At 32.3% G+C, this 19197-nt stretch overlaps 1 protein-coding gene across 3 annotated transcripts in view; it reads left to right on the top strand.

Moving 5' to 3' along the window:
• TUBGCP5 (tubulin gamma complex component 5) overlaps positions 1-13935 on the top strand; it is a 49732-nt gene extending 35797 nt beyond the window's left edge. For 2 of the 3 annotated variants that reach the window (XM_074300293.1, XM_074300294.1), the window contains 4 exons: positions 1635-1760; positions 2335-2423; positions 11490-11590; positions 13238-13935. In XM_074300293.1, coding sequence (XP_074156394.1) covers positions 1635-1760; positions 2335-2423; positions 11490-11590; positions 13238-13284 — 363 coding nt within the window. In that variant the 3' untranslated portion in view covers positions 13285-13935. Of the gene's footprint in view, positions 1-1634; positions 1761-2334; positions 2424-11489; positions 11595-13237 lie in introns of all 3 variants that reach the window. The other variant, XM_074300295.1, reaches the window with a different exon arrangement.
• The last annotated feature ends 5262 nt before the right edge of the window (positions 13936-19197 follow it).

The following is a 19197-nucleotide window of genomic DNA, read 5'->3' on the forward strand; positions in this document are numbered from 1 at the left end:
TTTTTTTTTTTTTAATTCATTTTTCCAAATTATCCCCTCCCTCCCTCCACTCCCTCCCCCCGATGACAGGTAATCCCATACATTTTACATGTGTTACAATATAACCTAGATACAATATATGTGTGTAAATACCATTTTCTTGTTGCACATTAATTATTAGCTTCCGAAGGTATAAGTAACCTGGGTAGATAGACAGTAGTGCTAACAATTTACATTCACTTCCCAGTGTTCCTTCTCTGGGTGTAGTTATTTCTGTCCATCATTGATTAACTGGAAGTGAGTTGGATCTTCTTTATGTTGAAGATTTCCACTTCCATCAGAATACATCCTCATACAGTATTGTTGTTGAAGTGTACAGTGATCTTCTTGTTCTGCTCATTTCACTCAGCAACAGTTGATGTAAGTCTCTCCAAGCCTCTCTGTATTCCTCCTGCTGGTCATTTCTTACAGAGCAATAATATTCCATAACCTTCATATACCATAATTTACCCAACCATTCTCCAATTGATGGACATCCATTCAACTTCCAGTTTCTAGCTACAACAAAAAGAGCTGCCACAAACATTTTGGCACATACAGGTCCCTTTCCGCTCTTTAGTATTTCTTTGGGATATAATCCCAATAACAGCAATGCTGGGTCAAAGGGTATACACAGTTTGATAACTTTTTGGGCATAGTTCCAGAATGGCTGGATTCTTTCACAACTCCACCAACAATGTATCAGTGTCCCAGTTTTCCCACATCCCCTCCAACATTCATCATTATTTGTTCCTGTCATCTTAGCCAATCTGACAGGTGTGTAGTGGTATCTCAGAGTTGTCTTAATTTGCATTTTTCTGATCAGTAGTGATTTGGAACACTCTTTCATATGAGTGGAAATAGTTTCAATAAAAGTTTATATTCTAAATGAGGCACAGGTTGCTTAATACGATTGATTTCTCAAAAAAAATTTAAATCTAAAAGAGCATCTTTCTTTCACAGGAAGCAACTTTAGGAGACTAAGTATTTTTTTGAATATTGTTATCCTTACTTGAATTATTTCTGAAACTCATTTTGGAATTGTCTTTACAGACTATAGCATATTTATTTGAGTGTTCTCAAGTTTGGCAAAATCTTTGTTCTTTGTTGATATATTTAGTTTTTTGAAAGAACTCAGAATCATTTTGTGTTCAATTTTGGTGACTAGGATGGATGATCAACTTGACTTATAGTGGATTTCATTCAAAAAACAAAACCTACATCATTATCACCACCTCTTCTTTACCCCTCCCCACCAAGTAGAGCTACAAAGTAATGACTGACTTTGTTAAACAGTAATCATGACTTTATGTTAATGACATAGTTACAAAGTGTTTCTAGTTGTATGCACTTGTGTAACATTGTACAAAATATGTATCTTGAGCAAATCCATCAACATCAATCATGTGTCATGTCAAATAGTCTTAAAGAAATAGTGTAGGAAACCTCAAATAATTTATTTTGTAAAGCTTTACAAAATTAAATGTTTTCAGGATGAATTTGAAACGGAAGTTGGAAAAAAATAGTAAAAGATTTCACAACAAGTAGACACATTCAGAGAAGAGAAAAAACCCATCAATTTGAGGAGCTAAAGCTGCTTATTTTTCTTTTCCAAGATTCTTCACAGTACAGGTCTGGAATTTCAGCACCAAGTAGAAGAAGCAAAGGATTTAGATCAATTGATTAAAATTCATTATAGATATTTGTCTACAATTCATGATCGATGTCTTCTGAGAGAAAAGGTACAGTGACAAATTAAACTGGAGATACTTGCCTATCAGGGTAATAAATTGTCCTGGGAATTTATAATCAAGCCATTTATCTGGTTTTGGTATTATAATTAAAGGGCCACTAGGGTTCATATACTGAAATGGTTATGTTCTGGGAGAAATAATCTGTCTTTTTATAAAAGTTAGCTTTCCTCCTTATTTGTAAAAAATAATTTCATTTATTTGGTAGAGGCATAGTTTAGAAATGTTTCCAATTGAGTATGAGTTTGTAACTTTGAGCAAGTCTTAATACATTGACATTGCCTGCCAAATTTTTATATTTATTGTAAGTGGTTTATACTTATGATAGGAAATATATACTTATCATAAGAGATGATGATCTGATTAAGTCAGTGTTTTAACTTAATTCATTCTATGGAATTTTTAGTTCTTAGATACAGTAACTGCTTAGTAAATATTGATGTAATGGTTAATTATTATTTCATTTAAAATGAATACAAAATGATTCTGTCTTCTTTGGATTTAAATTATTAAAGTCCTAGCCATCAAAATGAATGTTTATTTTTATATTCCTAATTCTAAACAGGTGAGTTTCGTGAAGGAAGCTATAATGAAAGTCTTAAATTTAGTCCTCATGTTTGCAGATCGTTGGCAGGCTGGCTTGGGAGCCTGGAAGTAAGTAGGAGTCATTTTTAAAATGTTACTATTTTGAATGTTTTAGCAATTTAGGTTGGGTTCATTTCATAGTAGGATTATTATTGTTATTATTTTTGGAAACACTAACTTTGCCCTTAGTGCTTATTTAAAAACAGAGTTAAGTTTTTGTTTGTTCACTTAAACTAATATCAGGGGTACCACTGCTACCTTTTCTTTTATTTTTTAATAATTCAGAAGGTTACATGTTAGTAGAAAAAAATCTGGAAACTTTTGGGACAAACAGATGTGAAGACTCTGGTCTTAAATTATATTTCCTCATTTTGTTTTGCTTCATTATAATTAATGATTGTATGTTTGATGAACTTGGAAAGTTGACATTAAAGAGTTTATTATTTGCTGTTTCAAATTTTTCACTTGTAGGAGCAGCTAGGTGGTGTAGTGGATAGAGCACCAGCCTTGAATTCAGGAGGACCCGAGTTCAAATCTGGTCTCAGGCACTTAATACTTCCTAGCTGTGTGACCCTAGGCAAGTCACTTAACCCCAGCCTCCAAAAAAAAAAAAAAAAATTTCACTTGTATTTAGAAGGCATTTGAGTTAAATAATAAACTAAAATTCAGAGACACCTTAGTTTTTATCTAGTTCTCATTTTTTCCACTGTCTTTTCTGTTTTGTTTTTCTGCTTTGTTTTCTTTTTTATAAAATTAGAATAATGATCACTGAATCTGAAAATGTTATATAAACCCTAAAGTGCCTTTATAAATATAAGATTTTATATCTGATTACTTATTAATGCTTCTTATACCCATTTGTCCGCAAATTCATTTAATATTTACTATAGTTATTGGAACAATTTTTTTTTTAATTGGGCCTTGGGGAAGCTAGGTTGCACAGTGGTTAGAGTATCAGCCCTGAAGTTAGGAGGACCTAAGTTCAAATCTGGTCTTAGACAATTAATACTTCCTAGCAATACTTCCTGGGCAAGTCACTTAACCCCAATTGCCTCAGCAAAAAAAAGAAAAGAAAAAAAAAAAAAAAACTAGGTCTTGTTCTTGAAAATCTTACTTGTTTCAAATTATTACTGATAATTTATTTTTAATTTTCCTAATTAGTAAGTCATCTTTTCAGGCTAAACATTCAAATTTTCTTCAGCTAGGTTTTTTTTTTTTTTTTTTTTTTTTTTTTTTTTTTTTTTTTTTTTTTTTTGCCAATTTGTGTGTTTATATGAGGTAAAACTTCACTTCTTTTGATTTTCATTTCTCTTATTATTTAGTTTTTCAAATAGCTGTTAATCATTTCTAATTCTTCTTTTGAGAACTGTTTGTTCATGTCCTTTGACTACTACATTGAAGAATGGCTCTTAGTTTTATATATGAGATTGATCCTTTACTCAACAGTTTTCAGTCTAATGGCATTTCTGAATCCCTAAACTCTATTATTGTTCTGTTCATATCTCTTCTCCTTGTTCCCAGGTTATGGTAGAAAAACTTACATACCTGAATTATGTAAAATGGCCTATTTAATAGACTTATATTTAAATAAGAAGTGAAGTTAGTGTGATATGAATTGGATTATTCAACCCATGCTGACTCCTGATCCTCAGCTCTTCTCTTCCTAAATATTTATAAACCACGCCTTAAATACTCTGATAGTATTACCAAGAATCCATTGTCTAGTACCACGGTTTATAGTTAGAAATATATAAAATTAGGACAGTGGTTTATTATGCAGAATTTCTGTTAGGGAGCTCTAGTAATTGTTTTTGCCCCAATTCCTCAGAGATCAACCATAGAGGTTAAGCAGCCAAATCCACAAATTCTTTTTGTACCCTGCCATGTGGATTACCAGCAGACTCAAACTCATTGAAGGCACTTATCTTGGGTTTCAGTTTTCACTATTAATTTTTATTCTATCCTACTCATTCTAAAGATAATTAGGAGTTACATATTTTTGGTCCTTTATCATCATCTCACCTTCTCTCAAAAGGGGGCCTTATTTCTTTCTTGATCTTCCTTTTTCCTCCAACACTTCTCCTTCATTCTCTTTTGTTGATTGTTCTTAGTATTTTGTCCCAAGGTTTAGCTCATGCTTAACCTTATACTTCCTTACATTATTCACACAAAATTGTGCCTCTCTTTTGCATTCATCCTCAGTTGCCAAACTTTGCTTTTATTTCCTCTATTTTATTTCCTCCTTTTAAAATTTGAGATATTTAATGAGTACTCTGTGTAGCCACATCAATCTTGTCCATTTATTCCTCCTTAGATTTATTTCTGATTATCTTCCTGAGAGGCAATTAACCTGTTTTTTTACTTTTTTAGTTTTAGACCGTGACATTTCTAGCCTATATCTGAATTCTAAACTAGAATGTACTGTAGATGACCCATTGTTCTTCTCTTTATCTGTATAAACTCTAAACTGTTGTGGTGACTGACTTCCACGGTTCTCATTGTCATTTCTCCAGTAAATCTCCTTTGTGATCAGAATCACTTCCATTATAACCTATCAGTAGGACAAAGGAATTTATTAAATGCTGCACTTTTGTTAGAGATAGCATGTTAGTACATAAATCTTTTAGGTTCTGTGTCATTATTCTGTTTTGCCACTGTTTGACTTTTTGATTTAAGTTTGAAATTTGTCTTCCATTTTTTTATAGCTGACATATATTCTTACCATATATTATCACTTGTTTTTTCTTCCTTAGAACTTCAACAAAATATATTATATCATGCTTTCCTTCTCAGGTTCATATATTTCAATATATATAAATATCACTTTTCTATGAAATACTATTCTGCTACTCTCTCCATCTGATATATTAGATTGTAATATTTTGCCTCGAGACATACATAGCTAATTAGGCATCTTTCTAGTTGGGAAGGACAAACAATATTCCCTATCCAGAGAAAAGTGTGGTATAAGTTAGGAGAAGATGAAGAGTAAACTGAAGAACTAGGTTGGGTTGGCACAAGGAGAAACAAAATCCAATGGGAAATAAATGGGAAAATCTGATTATCAGAGCAAATTCAGGCTTCAAATTCTGTACTTGACCAAAAAGCAAACTATAAAGAGCTTTCCATACTGATAAGGTCAGGAAATGTGTCCACTCTGTTGCATCTTAAGGTCAAAGTATGATTTCTGCCTATTTTCCTTTTTATAGTTCTGTGAATTCTTGAGTACATCTACTGCTATTCTTTCAGTGTCATCAGCTTTCCCTCTCTGATCTGCAAAAACTTATTCCTATTTCTCCCTGGACCCTATGACCCTCTCATATATGTGTTTGTTCCTCATATTTAAATGCTACCCTTGAATAGATTTCCTTTGAATAGGTAGCTATACCTTGAGGCTTTTTCTTATTCCTGCCTTTTCATTTTAAAGTTGTTCTAACCAGATAAACTATTAGCAAATACATTTTTCCTGACTCTCTTGATTTCATTCATTTAATACAATACAGTAAACATTGTGCCTACTTTGGGCCAGCCACTACACTAAGTGCTAGGGATACAAATAAGAAAAACTGAGACAGTCCCTGACCTCAGGGAACTTACAGTCCAGTGGCAGATGACAGTACACTAAAAAATGCTGAAAAGAAGGAGGCATGATGTTGGTGGAGTTGTAACTAAACAGAGCAACTGTTGGAAAATGGAGAGAGAGCTCAAAATTCTGAGTCCTCTATAAAGGGAGGTTTTGGGAAGAGTTTTTTGCTCTTTCATCTAGCCCTCTAGTCAGAGGAAAGAGGCTACTGAGGACATTTGAGGAAGTGTTGAGTACCTAAACTGAAGCAGTCTCCACGGTGATGAGATTGTTCAGGGAGATGTGACACTGGTAGCTTATGGGAAATGAAAAGGAGGTTGGAAATTCTGATTCATTTTGTTCCTTATTAAAAGTCCCTTGTATCATTCCTATCTTAAATCAGAGGTGTCAAACAAGCCTTATATAATACACAGTTCTCATGGATATAACCAGAATCAGATTAAAATGAAATTGGGAAATATTTAACAAAATAAAAATACAGTAAATCATGGAAAATGTTAATTTGTGGTTTTCTACATCAGTTTGCAGCCTACAGGGAGCCTTATGTATGATTTAGTGACCTCTGTTTTTATTTGAATTCAACATTCAGTGTTGTTAATTGTCATCTGAAAGCCAGATTCTAATCCCTGATGACATTTTTTAAGCTAGCTATTGGTTTTCCACATATTACTTTTCTAAAGGCTGTGCCATCAATCACCATTGGTGATAAATACCATATGTGAGTCTTTTTTTTCCCCTTGGGGAACAGTTCATCCTTCTCAATACATTGAAACTCCTTTAATTTTTTTCCTTATCAGAAAGAACAATTTACACATAATTGTTTCTTTGTTTTAATTTTTTTCAAGTAACAGGCATTTACTTTCTTTTCTCCCTCCCCCCAACTCCCATGAGACAAAAATCCTTGTAAGAAATTTACATAGTCAATCAAGAAAAATTCTGCCTGTCTCATTCTGCATGTTGTATCTGTCATCTCTGTCAGGAAAAGTGGTATATTTCATCATATATCCTTTATAATTGTGATGGGTTGTTGCATCAATCAGAGTTTTTTTGGCTTTCAAAATTGTTTGTCTTTAGAATGTTATTCTTATTGCATAAAGTATTCTCTTAGTTCTAGTAATTTCACTTTTCATCAATTCATAGAAGTCTTCCCAAGTTTCTCTTAAGCCATTCTTTTTGTCATTCCTTAGGGCATATAGTATTTTATTACATTCATATTACCAGAACTTTAATTCACTATTGATAGAGCTGTGAATTGATCCAGCCATTCTAGAAAAAATAATTTTGGAGCTATGCCCTACAAGTTATTAAACTATGCATACCCTTTGACTCAGTGATAGAACTGCTAGGCCTTTGATCTCAAAGAGATCACAGAAAGAGGAAATACATATAGAATATGTCTATTTCTATATCTATTTAGATTATCTATTTCTATATAGAAAAAAGTTATTATAGTAGTAATACTTTGTGGTGATAAAAAATGGCTGAATTATGGTGTGAAACACTTGTCTCATCTGTTCTGTATCTTCAGTTTTTCACTGCTACCCAAAAAATCACACTTTTATATCATAGAAAAATATTTTCTTTCCCAGTATCATTGTCTTCCAGAAAGACATACCAATAAATAAATATCAATATTTAGCAAATTCTCCCCCTCCACACCCATGCTAGCAGTAGCCTCATTCAGTAGGTGTTCCAAGCCCAATCACTTCTTCCCTTCATCATTTCTCATTTGCTGCCTATCTGGTCTTGTTTTTAATAATATCTTATATTTAGTACCTTAGTCTAAGGGGATAAGAGTACATTAAAACCTGATCTCTTATAAGTCTTCACTATATATATATATATATATATATTTTTTTTTTTTTTTTTTTTTTTTTTTTTTTTTTTTGAGGCTGGGGTTAAGTGACTTGCCCAGGGTTACACAGCTAGGAAGTGTTAAGTGTCTGAGACTAGATTTGAACTCGGGTCCTCCTGAATTCAAGACTGGTGCTCTATCCACTGCACCACCTACCTGCCCCCTTCACAATATATTAATGAGTTAGATTGCAAGTATCATCTTTGTTTTTTGAAGAGAAAATTGAAAACCGAGGATAGTCAGATAAATTAGTGAAATTATATAAATCTATCAAAGTAAACTTGTTACCCTAGTCTCAAAACACTTAAAATGTACCTTTTTTGATAAAGGTGTGAACTAAATTTACATCTGATAATACTGAAAGGTAGAAAATCAATAGCATTGCTCCATATGCTTCACTAAATAGTAGGTTTTACTTTTTATTTTTATTGTACCTGTGATTTCATTTGTACAAGAAAACTCTCAGTGAAGAAACCTCCTCTTTCAATGTTTTTCATTGGTCTTTATTCTCATGTCTCTCTTCTCTCTTCTTAACTTCATATTCTGTCTTCTAACCTCATCATTTATCTGAAATTGATTTCTCCAAAGTTATCTTTGTTTTTTCTTTTCTTTTCATTTAAAAATTTTTTAAATTATTTATTTATTTTGGGATAATCAGGATTAAGTGACTTGCCCTGGCTCACACAACTAGTAAGTGTTTGAGACTGCTTTTGAATTCAGGTTGTCTGGAATCCAGAGCCATTGCTCTATTCACTCTGCCACTAGTTGCTCCTACCTATGTTCTTTAATTCCTAAATCTAATGGCTTTTTATCAACCCTTCCTTTATACTTTCTTCTTTCTAGATTTTTGTGACACTGATCTCTCCTGATTGTTGTACATATCTGACCACATTCCTTAGTCTTCTTTGCCAAATCTTCATCTTGGTTGTGTCTGATTACCCTGGGTATTCCTGTCCTGGGCCCTCTACTTCCTCTATACTATTTAATTATTGATCTCCCCAGCTACTGTAGATTCAGTTATCATCTCTGTGCTGATAATTCTGAGATTTCCAGTCTTTCATCTCAAACTGGATGTCCAATAGACATCTTAAATATATCTGCAGCAAAACTCTTTATCTTTCCCCCTAAAACTTCCCCTCACCCATTCCCCTTCCTGTATCTTCCTTATTAGTGTAAAGCAAAACTTCTTACACTGTGGATCTGACCCCATATAGAGTCATGTAATTGAATGTGGGGGTTACGAGATTATGATATATTATCAATAAATGTTTTACTTATTTTACATACCAGGGTTACATAACAATTTTCTTGGGTGAAAAGGGATTGCAAGTGGAAAAAGTTTAACCAGCTCTGGTGTAGAAGACAGCACCATCCTCCCAGTCCCTCAGGTTCACAACCTGGAATCATTCAGGATTTTTCACTCTCTCCCATGCCCTCTAATCCAAACTGTTGCCAAGACTTGTCAGTTCCATTTTTTCAGCATCTCTCCAATATGAATCTTTTTTTTTTTCCAATTATTTAGATCTAATTTTATTTGTTTTTTTTTTTTAATTTTTAAATTAATTTTATAATTATAACATTTTTTGACAGCACATATACATAGGTTATTTTTTACAACATCATCCCTTGTACTTCCTTCTGTTCCGAATTTTTCCCCTCCTTCCCTCCACCCCCTCCCCTAGATGGCAGGCATTCCCATACATATTAAATATGTTATAGTATATCCTAGGTATAATATATATGTGCAGAACCGAATTTTGTTGTTGTTGCTGTTATTGCAAAGGAAGAATTGGATTCGGAAGGTGAAAATAACCTGGGGAGAAAAACAAAAAAATGCTAACAGTTTACATTCATTTCCCAGTGTTCCTTCTCTTGGTGCTGCTGATTCTGTCCATCATTGATCAGTTGGATCCAATATGAATCTTTATGTCCTCTGACACAGCCACCAATCTAGTGCAGATCCTCGACCCCCTCATGACTGGACTATTGTGTTAACCTGCTGATGATTAAGTCTCTCCCCCTCTTCAGTCTTGTCTCTAAATTTAAAACCTATAATATCTTGGCTCCTTCCTTCCTTTTCAGTTTCTTGATACCATATTCTGAGATTCAGTAATGCTGGCCACTAGATACCCCATTTCCTGGATCCCTGAATTTTTACTGTTGTTCTCTATTCTTACAATCCTCTCCCTCCTGCCTCTTGGCTTTCCTGGCTTTCTTTAAGTATGAACTAAAATTCCATCTTTGTAAGAAGACTTTCCTGGACCTCCTCAAAGCTAATACTTTCCCTCTGAGATTGTCTATTTTAGGTCCATATCTTGTTTGTACATAGTTGTTTTCGTGTTGTCTCTTCCATTAAATTGTGAGCTTCTTGGCCATTCTTTGTATACCCAGTGCTTAATACAATACCTAGAACATAGTAGGCACTTAATAAATACTTGCTGACTTGGCTTGCTCTGAAACATATAAAATTAGAGAGTTGTCTTGGGATATTCAGTTTAGTAATTTGCCTAGGGTCACATAGCCAATATATATGAGATATGGGACTTGTCTTCTGATTCTGGGGCTAGTTTCTTACCTACCACCCCATGTTGCTTCCCTTTTACATAATTTTGAACCTATTTTATGATAAAGCTTTAATGTACTCTCTTTTGCTGGAAGAGTAAACTATATATGGATTCAAAAAATCAACTGTACAAGTATGGAATAGAGGAGTCCTAACTAGACAAAAGTTTAGGTGGAAAAAATCTCAGAGTTTTAGTGGATTAAAAGCTTAATTTGAAACATCAGAGTAACAGAATAGCCAAACAATGTTATGTAATATTAAGCTGCATTAATAGAGGCTTTGGTGAGATATCTCAATTAAACTATTCTGTTATGAGTACCACAGAAAACATATTACTAGGATGAGATCAGAGGGTAATTGCTAAGGACAGTGGGTAAGACTTGGGTAATGTGTTGTAGAAACATTAGATGAAGGGACAGACTGGGGGCAGGATGTATGATTAGTCCAAAGAAAAGAAATGCAGGTAAGGGTCATGGTATTTGTCTTCAAGTATTTAAAAGGCTTTAAGAGAGATTAAATTTGTTCTCATTGGTTCCAGAAAATGATTGGTATAAGTTTCAGAGAATCAGATTAGTCTCAGTGTAAATATATGCTTGAATTGTAATTTATTCTAAAAAGGAATGATGTGACTTGGGAAGAAAGGAAAAGTTTCCTCTTATTAACTGTATTCTAAGGAAGGCTCCTGGGCACTTCCAAGAAAGTTGTAAATAGGTTCTATTTAGGCATGAACTAAATTGGATGATCTCAAAGGTCCATTTTAATTATGAGAGACAATGATAAAATTTGTTTTAATTTTTGATGTACTTCTTGGCTTAAGACTGTTATTATTAAAATAATGCAATTTGAAATTAATTCCAAAGTGAAATTTATATACATAGTGACTTCTTGCTTTGTGTTCATGATTTCATCACTAATTTTTTTTTTTTGGAATTTTTTTTCACAGTATATATGCATGAGTAATTTTTTTTATAATATTATCCCTTGTATTCATTTTTTCAAATTATCCCCCCTTCCTCCATTCCCTCCCCCCTATGACAGGCAATCCCATACATTTTACATGTGTTACAGTAAAACCTAGATACAATATATGTGCATCACTATAATTTTAATGAAAGCTCTATTTTTTTTCTTTAGGATGGAATCAATTGAAAAAATGGAGTCAGATTTTAAAAACTGTCATATGTTTCTTGTAACTGTTTTGAATAAAGCAGTCTGTAGAGGATCCTTTCCACATTGTGAGTATATATAATCACTTAATATAAGTAAACATTTCCCCAATATGAACCCTTCTCTCCTAACACTGCCACCAATCTAGTGCAGGCCTTCAACCCCTCAGGCCTGGACTATTGCATACAAAATTGAGATATTTTAAAAATCTTTAAGAGATTCAATAATTCATTCACTAATATGAGTAATTATTAGTTTTTGATTAACAGGCTTGGCTTTTAACGGGTCTTAGTGAATAGGAATAATAACTCATATATAAGTTTAAGCATGGTACTTTTTACAGTTTGAAAATGTACAGTCTTCATTTTGACTTTATGACATGGGAAAAACAGCTATTTCTTAAAATAGCCTTATAACGTTTACAAGTTATATATGAAATTGTTGAATACATTATAGACATATATATTCCTTCTGCAAAGAAAAATGTAAGCATTATCTTTCATTAGCACATTCCCCCTAAAAATAAATCAAAAGTCCATGAAAATACCAGTAGTTGAGAGATGCTATAGTAAGGACTAAGACTAAGTCACTTAATTATATCTTTAATCTCACTGACTAGGTATTATTCCTTAGTATTTTAAACAATGGCAAAAGCACAAAGCAGTTCTATAATGAATTTTCTTGTTAGTCATATAATAAATATTACATTTAATAAACTAAAATTGGCTTTTTATATAATAGCTTTCTATTTTTTAAAAAAATGATGATTGTATAACCTTGCATCCAAAGTTAGTGAACAGAGATGACAAAATTTGCCATACCATTAGCCTTTAGTTAATTTATTTTTTCTTTTAACATACATAACTGCTAAGGATTTCATTTATATTTACTATACATTGATAAGTTTTTTGCTACTCCCTTATTAAAAATATTGAAAGTTAATTTTATTTTACTAAGTTAGCTTTCAGAGTTGTCAGTACAATGAAATTCAGGCCTAACAGATTGAGAATAAAGTATGTGAAATAAACAGTTTTGAAAAGAAGCTACCTGATAAGTCATAGTGCATAAAAATAATGGACATATTTAGTCACTTTTTTCCACACCTTGTTTAAAAAATTTAGTAGATTGAATATGTTGGCTACAGAAATCTATTGAAAATGTAGTTTCCTAATGTGTATGATATAGTAGTAGTTATTGCCAGATTTGTGTTAATCTCTCACCAGGCTTTTTTTTTTTAATGTTGGGTGCTTATTATGTATTATAGTAGATTATAAGTATTTTTAATATACCAAATATACAGTGGATTACAGACCAGAATGATTATATAATTTCATGTCAAAAATTCATCTTTAAGTATTTATGGTACAAGATATGGCTGGATTGGTGCATGGTAATTTTGAGAAAACAAAAATTAAGTAATGGACCTTAGAGAGAGTCCCAAGATATGGGATATAATTAAACAGTTCTGCACTAAGCAAAGTCAGTTGACATTTCTGGATTTGATTTTCTCATCTTTGCAATTGAGGTGAGTGCCCTAAAAATTCTAACTAGATCCAGAGTCTTCTGATTCTAAATCTTGAGACTGAGGTAGCAGCTATTCATCTAGAAATGCAGATTGTTAATAAAAATCAGAAACAGTAAAACTCTTCCATTTCTAAGGTTATTCTCAAAATTATTAAATATTGATCTAAACTTTTTTTGTTTTTATTCTACAGTGGAATCTCTGGCATTGTCACTCATGGCAGGCATGGATCAGAGTTAAGACATTTGCAATCTAGTGAATACCTCAAAAATTCTTCTTGTAGGCTTTATTTTCTGCATTATATTTATGTATTTTTTAGTTTTTTTTTTTAAAGAAATAATGCTATCTATTGTATAAATGGACAAATATTTTGCTATTTTTTCCTTCAAAGACTATTGTAAACTATATGGAATTGTGCATATGATAGTATGTAAATAATGTATATTAAGTACAGGGTATGAGTACTTTATTTTTTTCTTTTGTAAGCTATAGATATTCATGATATTGTCCAAAGTATCTTAATTAGACCATAAACTGAAATATTTCATATTTTTAATTGCTTATTTTTAAAACAGACTTAAGGCACTTTAAATTCTCATTTTGCTGCTATACATTCAACATAAAATTTTTTAATGTACTCCTAGACATTTATTTCTTTGAAGGTTGCTTTGAATCCATTTTAACCTTCTCTGAATTACATTAATCTCATTTTTTTACATGAAAACCATCACAGGTAGAATTCATAACCAAAAAAAATTAATCTTGTCTAATATTACTGTTAGAAAATGCTTATTATTCTATAGTAGCAACCACTAGAACATATTTACTTTTGTTTGTTGTTAATCAACAACTTGCTTTAGCAAAACAAAATAAAATGTTGTTACCATGCAATGTATTTGTATTTTATTTGTAAACCTGATGGCAGGCTCAGGCTTACATTTGACAAGCTTTATACCATCTATAGTTTTGCAGTTATTTCTTAAAACAAAAAATGGAAAAAATCCATGCAGCACATTTTACTAGAGGTCTTTACAGCTGAAGGGGAATGGGAATAACCAGTAGTGTTAGGTTACAGGTTGTGTGTTTCATAGACTTGCTTTATGAAATAAATCAGTTATGTTAAAACATGGAAGGTGCCGAGGTCATCCACTACATTCTGGGCCGTTGCCAGTCATCTTGCGTTATATCCTGCCACTGGACTAGAAGAAAGAATGAGGCTGATGACTTTGTACAATTTTGCGCTATTTAAATCTAATTCACCCACAAGTCAGGACATCATCCTGTGATGTCATCGATCCTTTTCAACAACAAAGGACTTGCAACAACTTATATATCTTGGACTTATGGAATATTAGAATTGGAAGGGAGCCTTAGAGATCTCCCAACTCATCCCTTTCTTATTATAAATGAGAAAAATGAGGCCCTGAGAAAGGAACCTAAATCCTAACTTTGTCTTCTTACTACTGTACCACATTATCTCTGTCTTGATTTGTATAATAGAAAAGCTATGCTTTGTAACATTATAGCTTTTTAAAAGATATATATATATATATATATATATATATATATATTTTTTTTTTTTTTTTTTTTTTTTTTGAGAGGGCCCCTACCTATAAAATGTTTCATGATATTAGATACTGATGTCTCACTCTTTAGTCAGATTCAGGGACTAGCTAAATAAAGACCATTTCAGTGATATAAGACAATTTTTCCAAATATTTTAGGAGAACCCTTTTGAGCACTACTGATTGGCTTCCTTGCCCTTTATTAAAAAAACAAACAAACAAACAAACCCAAAAAGCATTTATTGATATCTATATCTGTCTTCATTAGTTGACTAGATTTTAAGTTGAGGCAGCAGGATTGACTTTTGGCTTCATAACCTGTTGTCTCACTATAACTTTCTTCTTAGTTGTAAATATATAAATGATATACTGACGTCTAAGCTTCTTTCATTTGGTTGATCTTTTGGTACACTAACTAATGCTCCTTTTGCTCCGCAAAGAAAGACACAAAGCCTTTTTTTGTGCTCCAAGAACGCTTGTTCACAAGAATATATGTAAAGGATACATTAGTTCACTTTAGGAAGGGGATTGGAGTAGTTTCCTTAAATTTGATTTTGGCCATTACTCTTAGAATGGAAATCTGACAGGCTGAAATGCTAAAATGGAAATTTCTTTGAATTAATCTTTAAGCAATTTTGAAGGATTGGGGTTTTAATTAATAAACATAAATATATACTTTAAAAAAAATGGGTCAGATTGCCGTTTCTCAATAGAAACAACATTTGTCTAAATATTTAGAAAATTTTAGAATCATAGAGTGACAGAATGTCAGAACAGGAAAACCCATTAGAAATAATCCAGTCAGATTTTTACAGGTGGGCTAGTAAATATTTTCAGAAATGTGTTTTTAAAACAGTTATGTCAGAGTTTTAGAAATAAATCTTTATCTTCTATTATTAGATTGATTTAGAGATCTAATTTTAAAACAATATTATACAATCCCCATGAGCAACTATGAACTTAAGGACTTAAATGAACTGATGTCATGTGAAGTGAGCAAAATCAGCATTGTAGGATGATTAACAATAATCAATTTAGCTTTTTCTCAGCAATATTATGATTAGACAATTTCAAAAGACTCCTGATGGAAAATGCTACCCACATCTAGAGAAATAAATGAGAGTCCGAATGCCAAATGAACTATACTGTTTTCATTTTTTTTTTCCCATTTTTTTTCTTTTTATTCTTTTTCTTCTTTTACTACATGACTAATGTGAAAATATGTTTCACATGATTCTACCTCTATAAGCTTTACCAGATCACATGCTCTGTGAGGATGGTAAGGGGAAAAGGAAAAAAAATTTAGAACTCAAAATCTTTTTTAAAATGAATGTTGAAAATTGCCCTTATGTGTAATTAGAAAAATAAAACACCATTTCATTTTTTAAAAATTTTAATTTATTCTAACAAAAGCTGACTGACCAGCTATTCACTATGTTTCTATAGGGAATTTATGGTCAGATGTAGGTTGGACTTAATAACCTCCAAAGTATATTCTAAGTCTGAGAATCTGGTTCTAGAATAAGCATTTTATTCACCTCAGATTGTTGCTTGTAAGAATATAACATTTAATGTTGTAAAAAAATTACCATGCATATGTTCTGTCAATAAAAAGTTATACTAATAAAAAAGAATATAACATTTAACATTTTAGAGGGACAAATGTTGCTAGCATTGAAATTTTCTTATAGTTAAAATGAATAGCATAGTTTAGAAAATGCTGATCTAGCACTTAATTATACATAATATTGTATTATTAAATACTGGGTACATAATACCCAGTACATGTGGTCCTAGAAAGGTATGCATAAATATTATAAAATTAATTTTTATAAACAGAATCATTTAAAATATATTAGGGAAACATTATTTAAATGAATGAATTAATTTCTATGACAAATCTTTCCATGAGGTAAAATATTCTTTTGTAAAGCAAAATGTTTTTGTTTAGATTTCCATATCAGATCAAATTTGAAGTATATTTGAAATGGTTAGTTCAATGATCCAACTTTGATGCATTAGGATAAATTTTCACTAAAAAGCTCAATACTAATGCGTTTGAATTTAACACAGAAACTGCTCAAACAATATTGATTATAATTCACTGTGCTTTATCACCATGGTGCCATTACTGTCCTTGTAGCAAAGAAGAATTTGGTTCAAGTTTTTCCTCTGACACATATAGGATGTGGGAACTTGGCAACTCATTTAACCTCTCAGTGCTCCATGCACCTGTTGGAGGCAATAAATTCTGACCCACTTTGGTAGAGAAAGTGCCTTACCACAATTTCCCTGTACCTATGATGAAATCAAAAGTTTTTATTTTTTAATTATTTTATTTTATTTTTTATTACAGCTTTTTATTTATAAGATATATATGCATGGGTAATTTTACAGCACTAACAATTACCAAGCCTTTTGTTCCAATTTTTCCCCTCCTTCCCCCCATGCCCCTTCCCCAGATGGCAGGTTGACCAATACATGTTACAATTTATACTTTAAATTAAATACAATATACGTATACATGTCCAAATAGTTTTTTTGCTGTACAAAAAGAACCAGACTTTGAAATAGTGTACAATTAGCCTGTGAAGGAAATCAAAAATGCAGGTGAACAAAAATAGGAGCATTGGGAATTCTAGATAGTGGTTCACAGTCATCTCCCAGAGTCCTTTTGCTAGGTGTAGCTGGTTCAGTTCATTACTGCTCTATTGGAACTGATTTGGTTCATCTCATTGTTGAAGATGGCCACATCCATCAGAATTGATCATCATATAGTCTTATGGTTGAAGTATACAATGATCTCCTGGTCCTGCTCATTTCATTCAGCACCAGTTCATGTAAGTTTTTCCAGGCCTTTCTGAAATCTTCCTGCTGGTCATTTCTTACAGAACAATAATATTCCATAATATTCATATACCACAATTTATTCAGCCATTCTCCAATGGATGGGCATCCACTCAGTTTCCAGTTTCTGGCCACTACAAAGAGTGAAATCAAAAATTTTAAAGAAAAAGGAAAGTTTATTGTTATTGTAAATGCTGGTGTCTATATTTTTAGAAAAAATTAAAATATTTAATTGTTGGGAGGATTTAAGCCAAGCAATATTTTGGGAATAACCCTATTCAGAGGGAATAAACTAGATACTTAAAGTACTGCTCTCTCCCTAAGTTTTGTAGATTTACATTTTTTTTCCCCCAAAAGCCAAATACTAGAAAACATTGTGGTAAATAATGACTTTTGAAAGGAAAGGGCATACACCAGTGCCATCTATGGGCTAAGGTTTTTTCCAAAAATACAAAATTTAACTGAATAGAAAACTACAGATACAATTCTTGGTTCAATAATTTGTAGATGAGGTTTTTTTAATACTATTTTTTTCTCCCAAATACATGTAAAGATAGTTTTCAATATTCATTTTTGTGTTCCCATTCTGAAGAACAATTTAGAAATTTAGTCAAAGGGCTATAAAACTGTGTATACCTTTGATGGAGCAGTGTCTTAACTGGGCCTATATACCAAAGAGATTCCTTTTCTAAATTCCTTTTCTTCACATCATCCTGGTACTACCATACACAGTTAAAGATAAGTTCTATATAGATGCATACTATATAGGGTTGTATTAATTTGAGATACAATTAAAATTGCTTTGACAGAGAGCTTCCTTCCCTCTTTTCCTTGCTCAGAAGGTGCTATATATTCTGGATGAATTTCATTGCAGCAAGGCAGCATGGGATAGTAAGTAGAAACAGCCTTTGAATCAGGAATACTTGAACTCAAGTTCTGCCTGGGCCACATACTTCCTGTGTAACACAGGCAACCTCTCAAAGTATCATAGCAATTTTTTAATCTTTAATAGTTTTACACTGAGAAACACTTGATCCCAAGTACAAATCACAGGCTCCTGGAAGCCCTGTGAGTGTTTAGAATCACAGACTTACCTCTTTCTTTAATGGACCAAATCTAGGGCTGGGGCACAACAAGAAGTAGGGGATATTGATATAGGAGCTCTTTTGGTTTGACTATTCACCAATCTCCCAGCAGGAAATCTTTAGTTCTTATTTTTTACACTTTTTCTGAGCTCTTTTACATTTCTACAATTTCAACCCTATTAAGAACTCCAAAATATATATTTTGAAATTTTAGGAAAGGAATATCAAATCTCTCTCTATATATAACCTTAATGTTCCTCTCTTGAGCTCTAGCTCTGTATTTCCATATGTTTTACAAATTTCCTTCTTTTTTTCAATGGTAACTATGGCATACTATAAAGGCCAATTCTAATTTACAAAAGGTACTCTAACTTATGAGAGTAAATCACTTAACTCCTATGGGATTCAGTTTTCTTTCTTGCTAGATAGTGAGGTTGGACTAAATGATTGCTAAGGTTTCTTCAAGCTTTCGTCTTCTCATCACCCCCAAATCAACAAGTTTAAAAACCAAACTCATCTTTTTCCCAAACCAACCATTCTTCTCAATTAATCTATGGTTCCACCTCTTTATTACATCTTGAAATTATTTTTGATGCTTTACTCTCCTTGTGTTCCTAGTATGCAAATTTTGTCCAAATCCAAATTACCTTATACCT

Source organism: Sminthopsis crassicaudata, chromosome 3, assembly GCF_048593235.1.
Source record: "Sminthopsis crassicaudata isolate SCR6 chromosome 3, ASM4859323v1, whole genome shotgun sequence".
In the NCBI taxonomy this organism is placed as follows: Eukaryota; Metazoa; Chordata; class Mammalia; order Dasyuromorphia; family Dasyuridae; genus Sminthopsis; species Sminthopsis crassicaudata.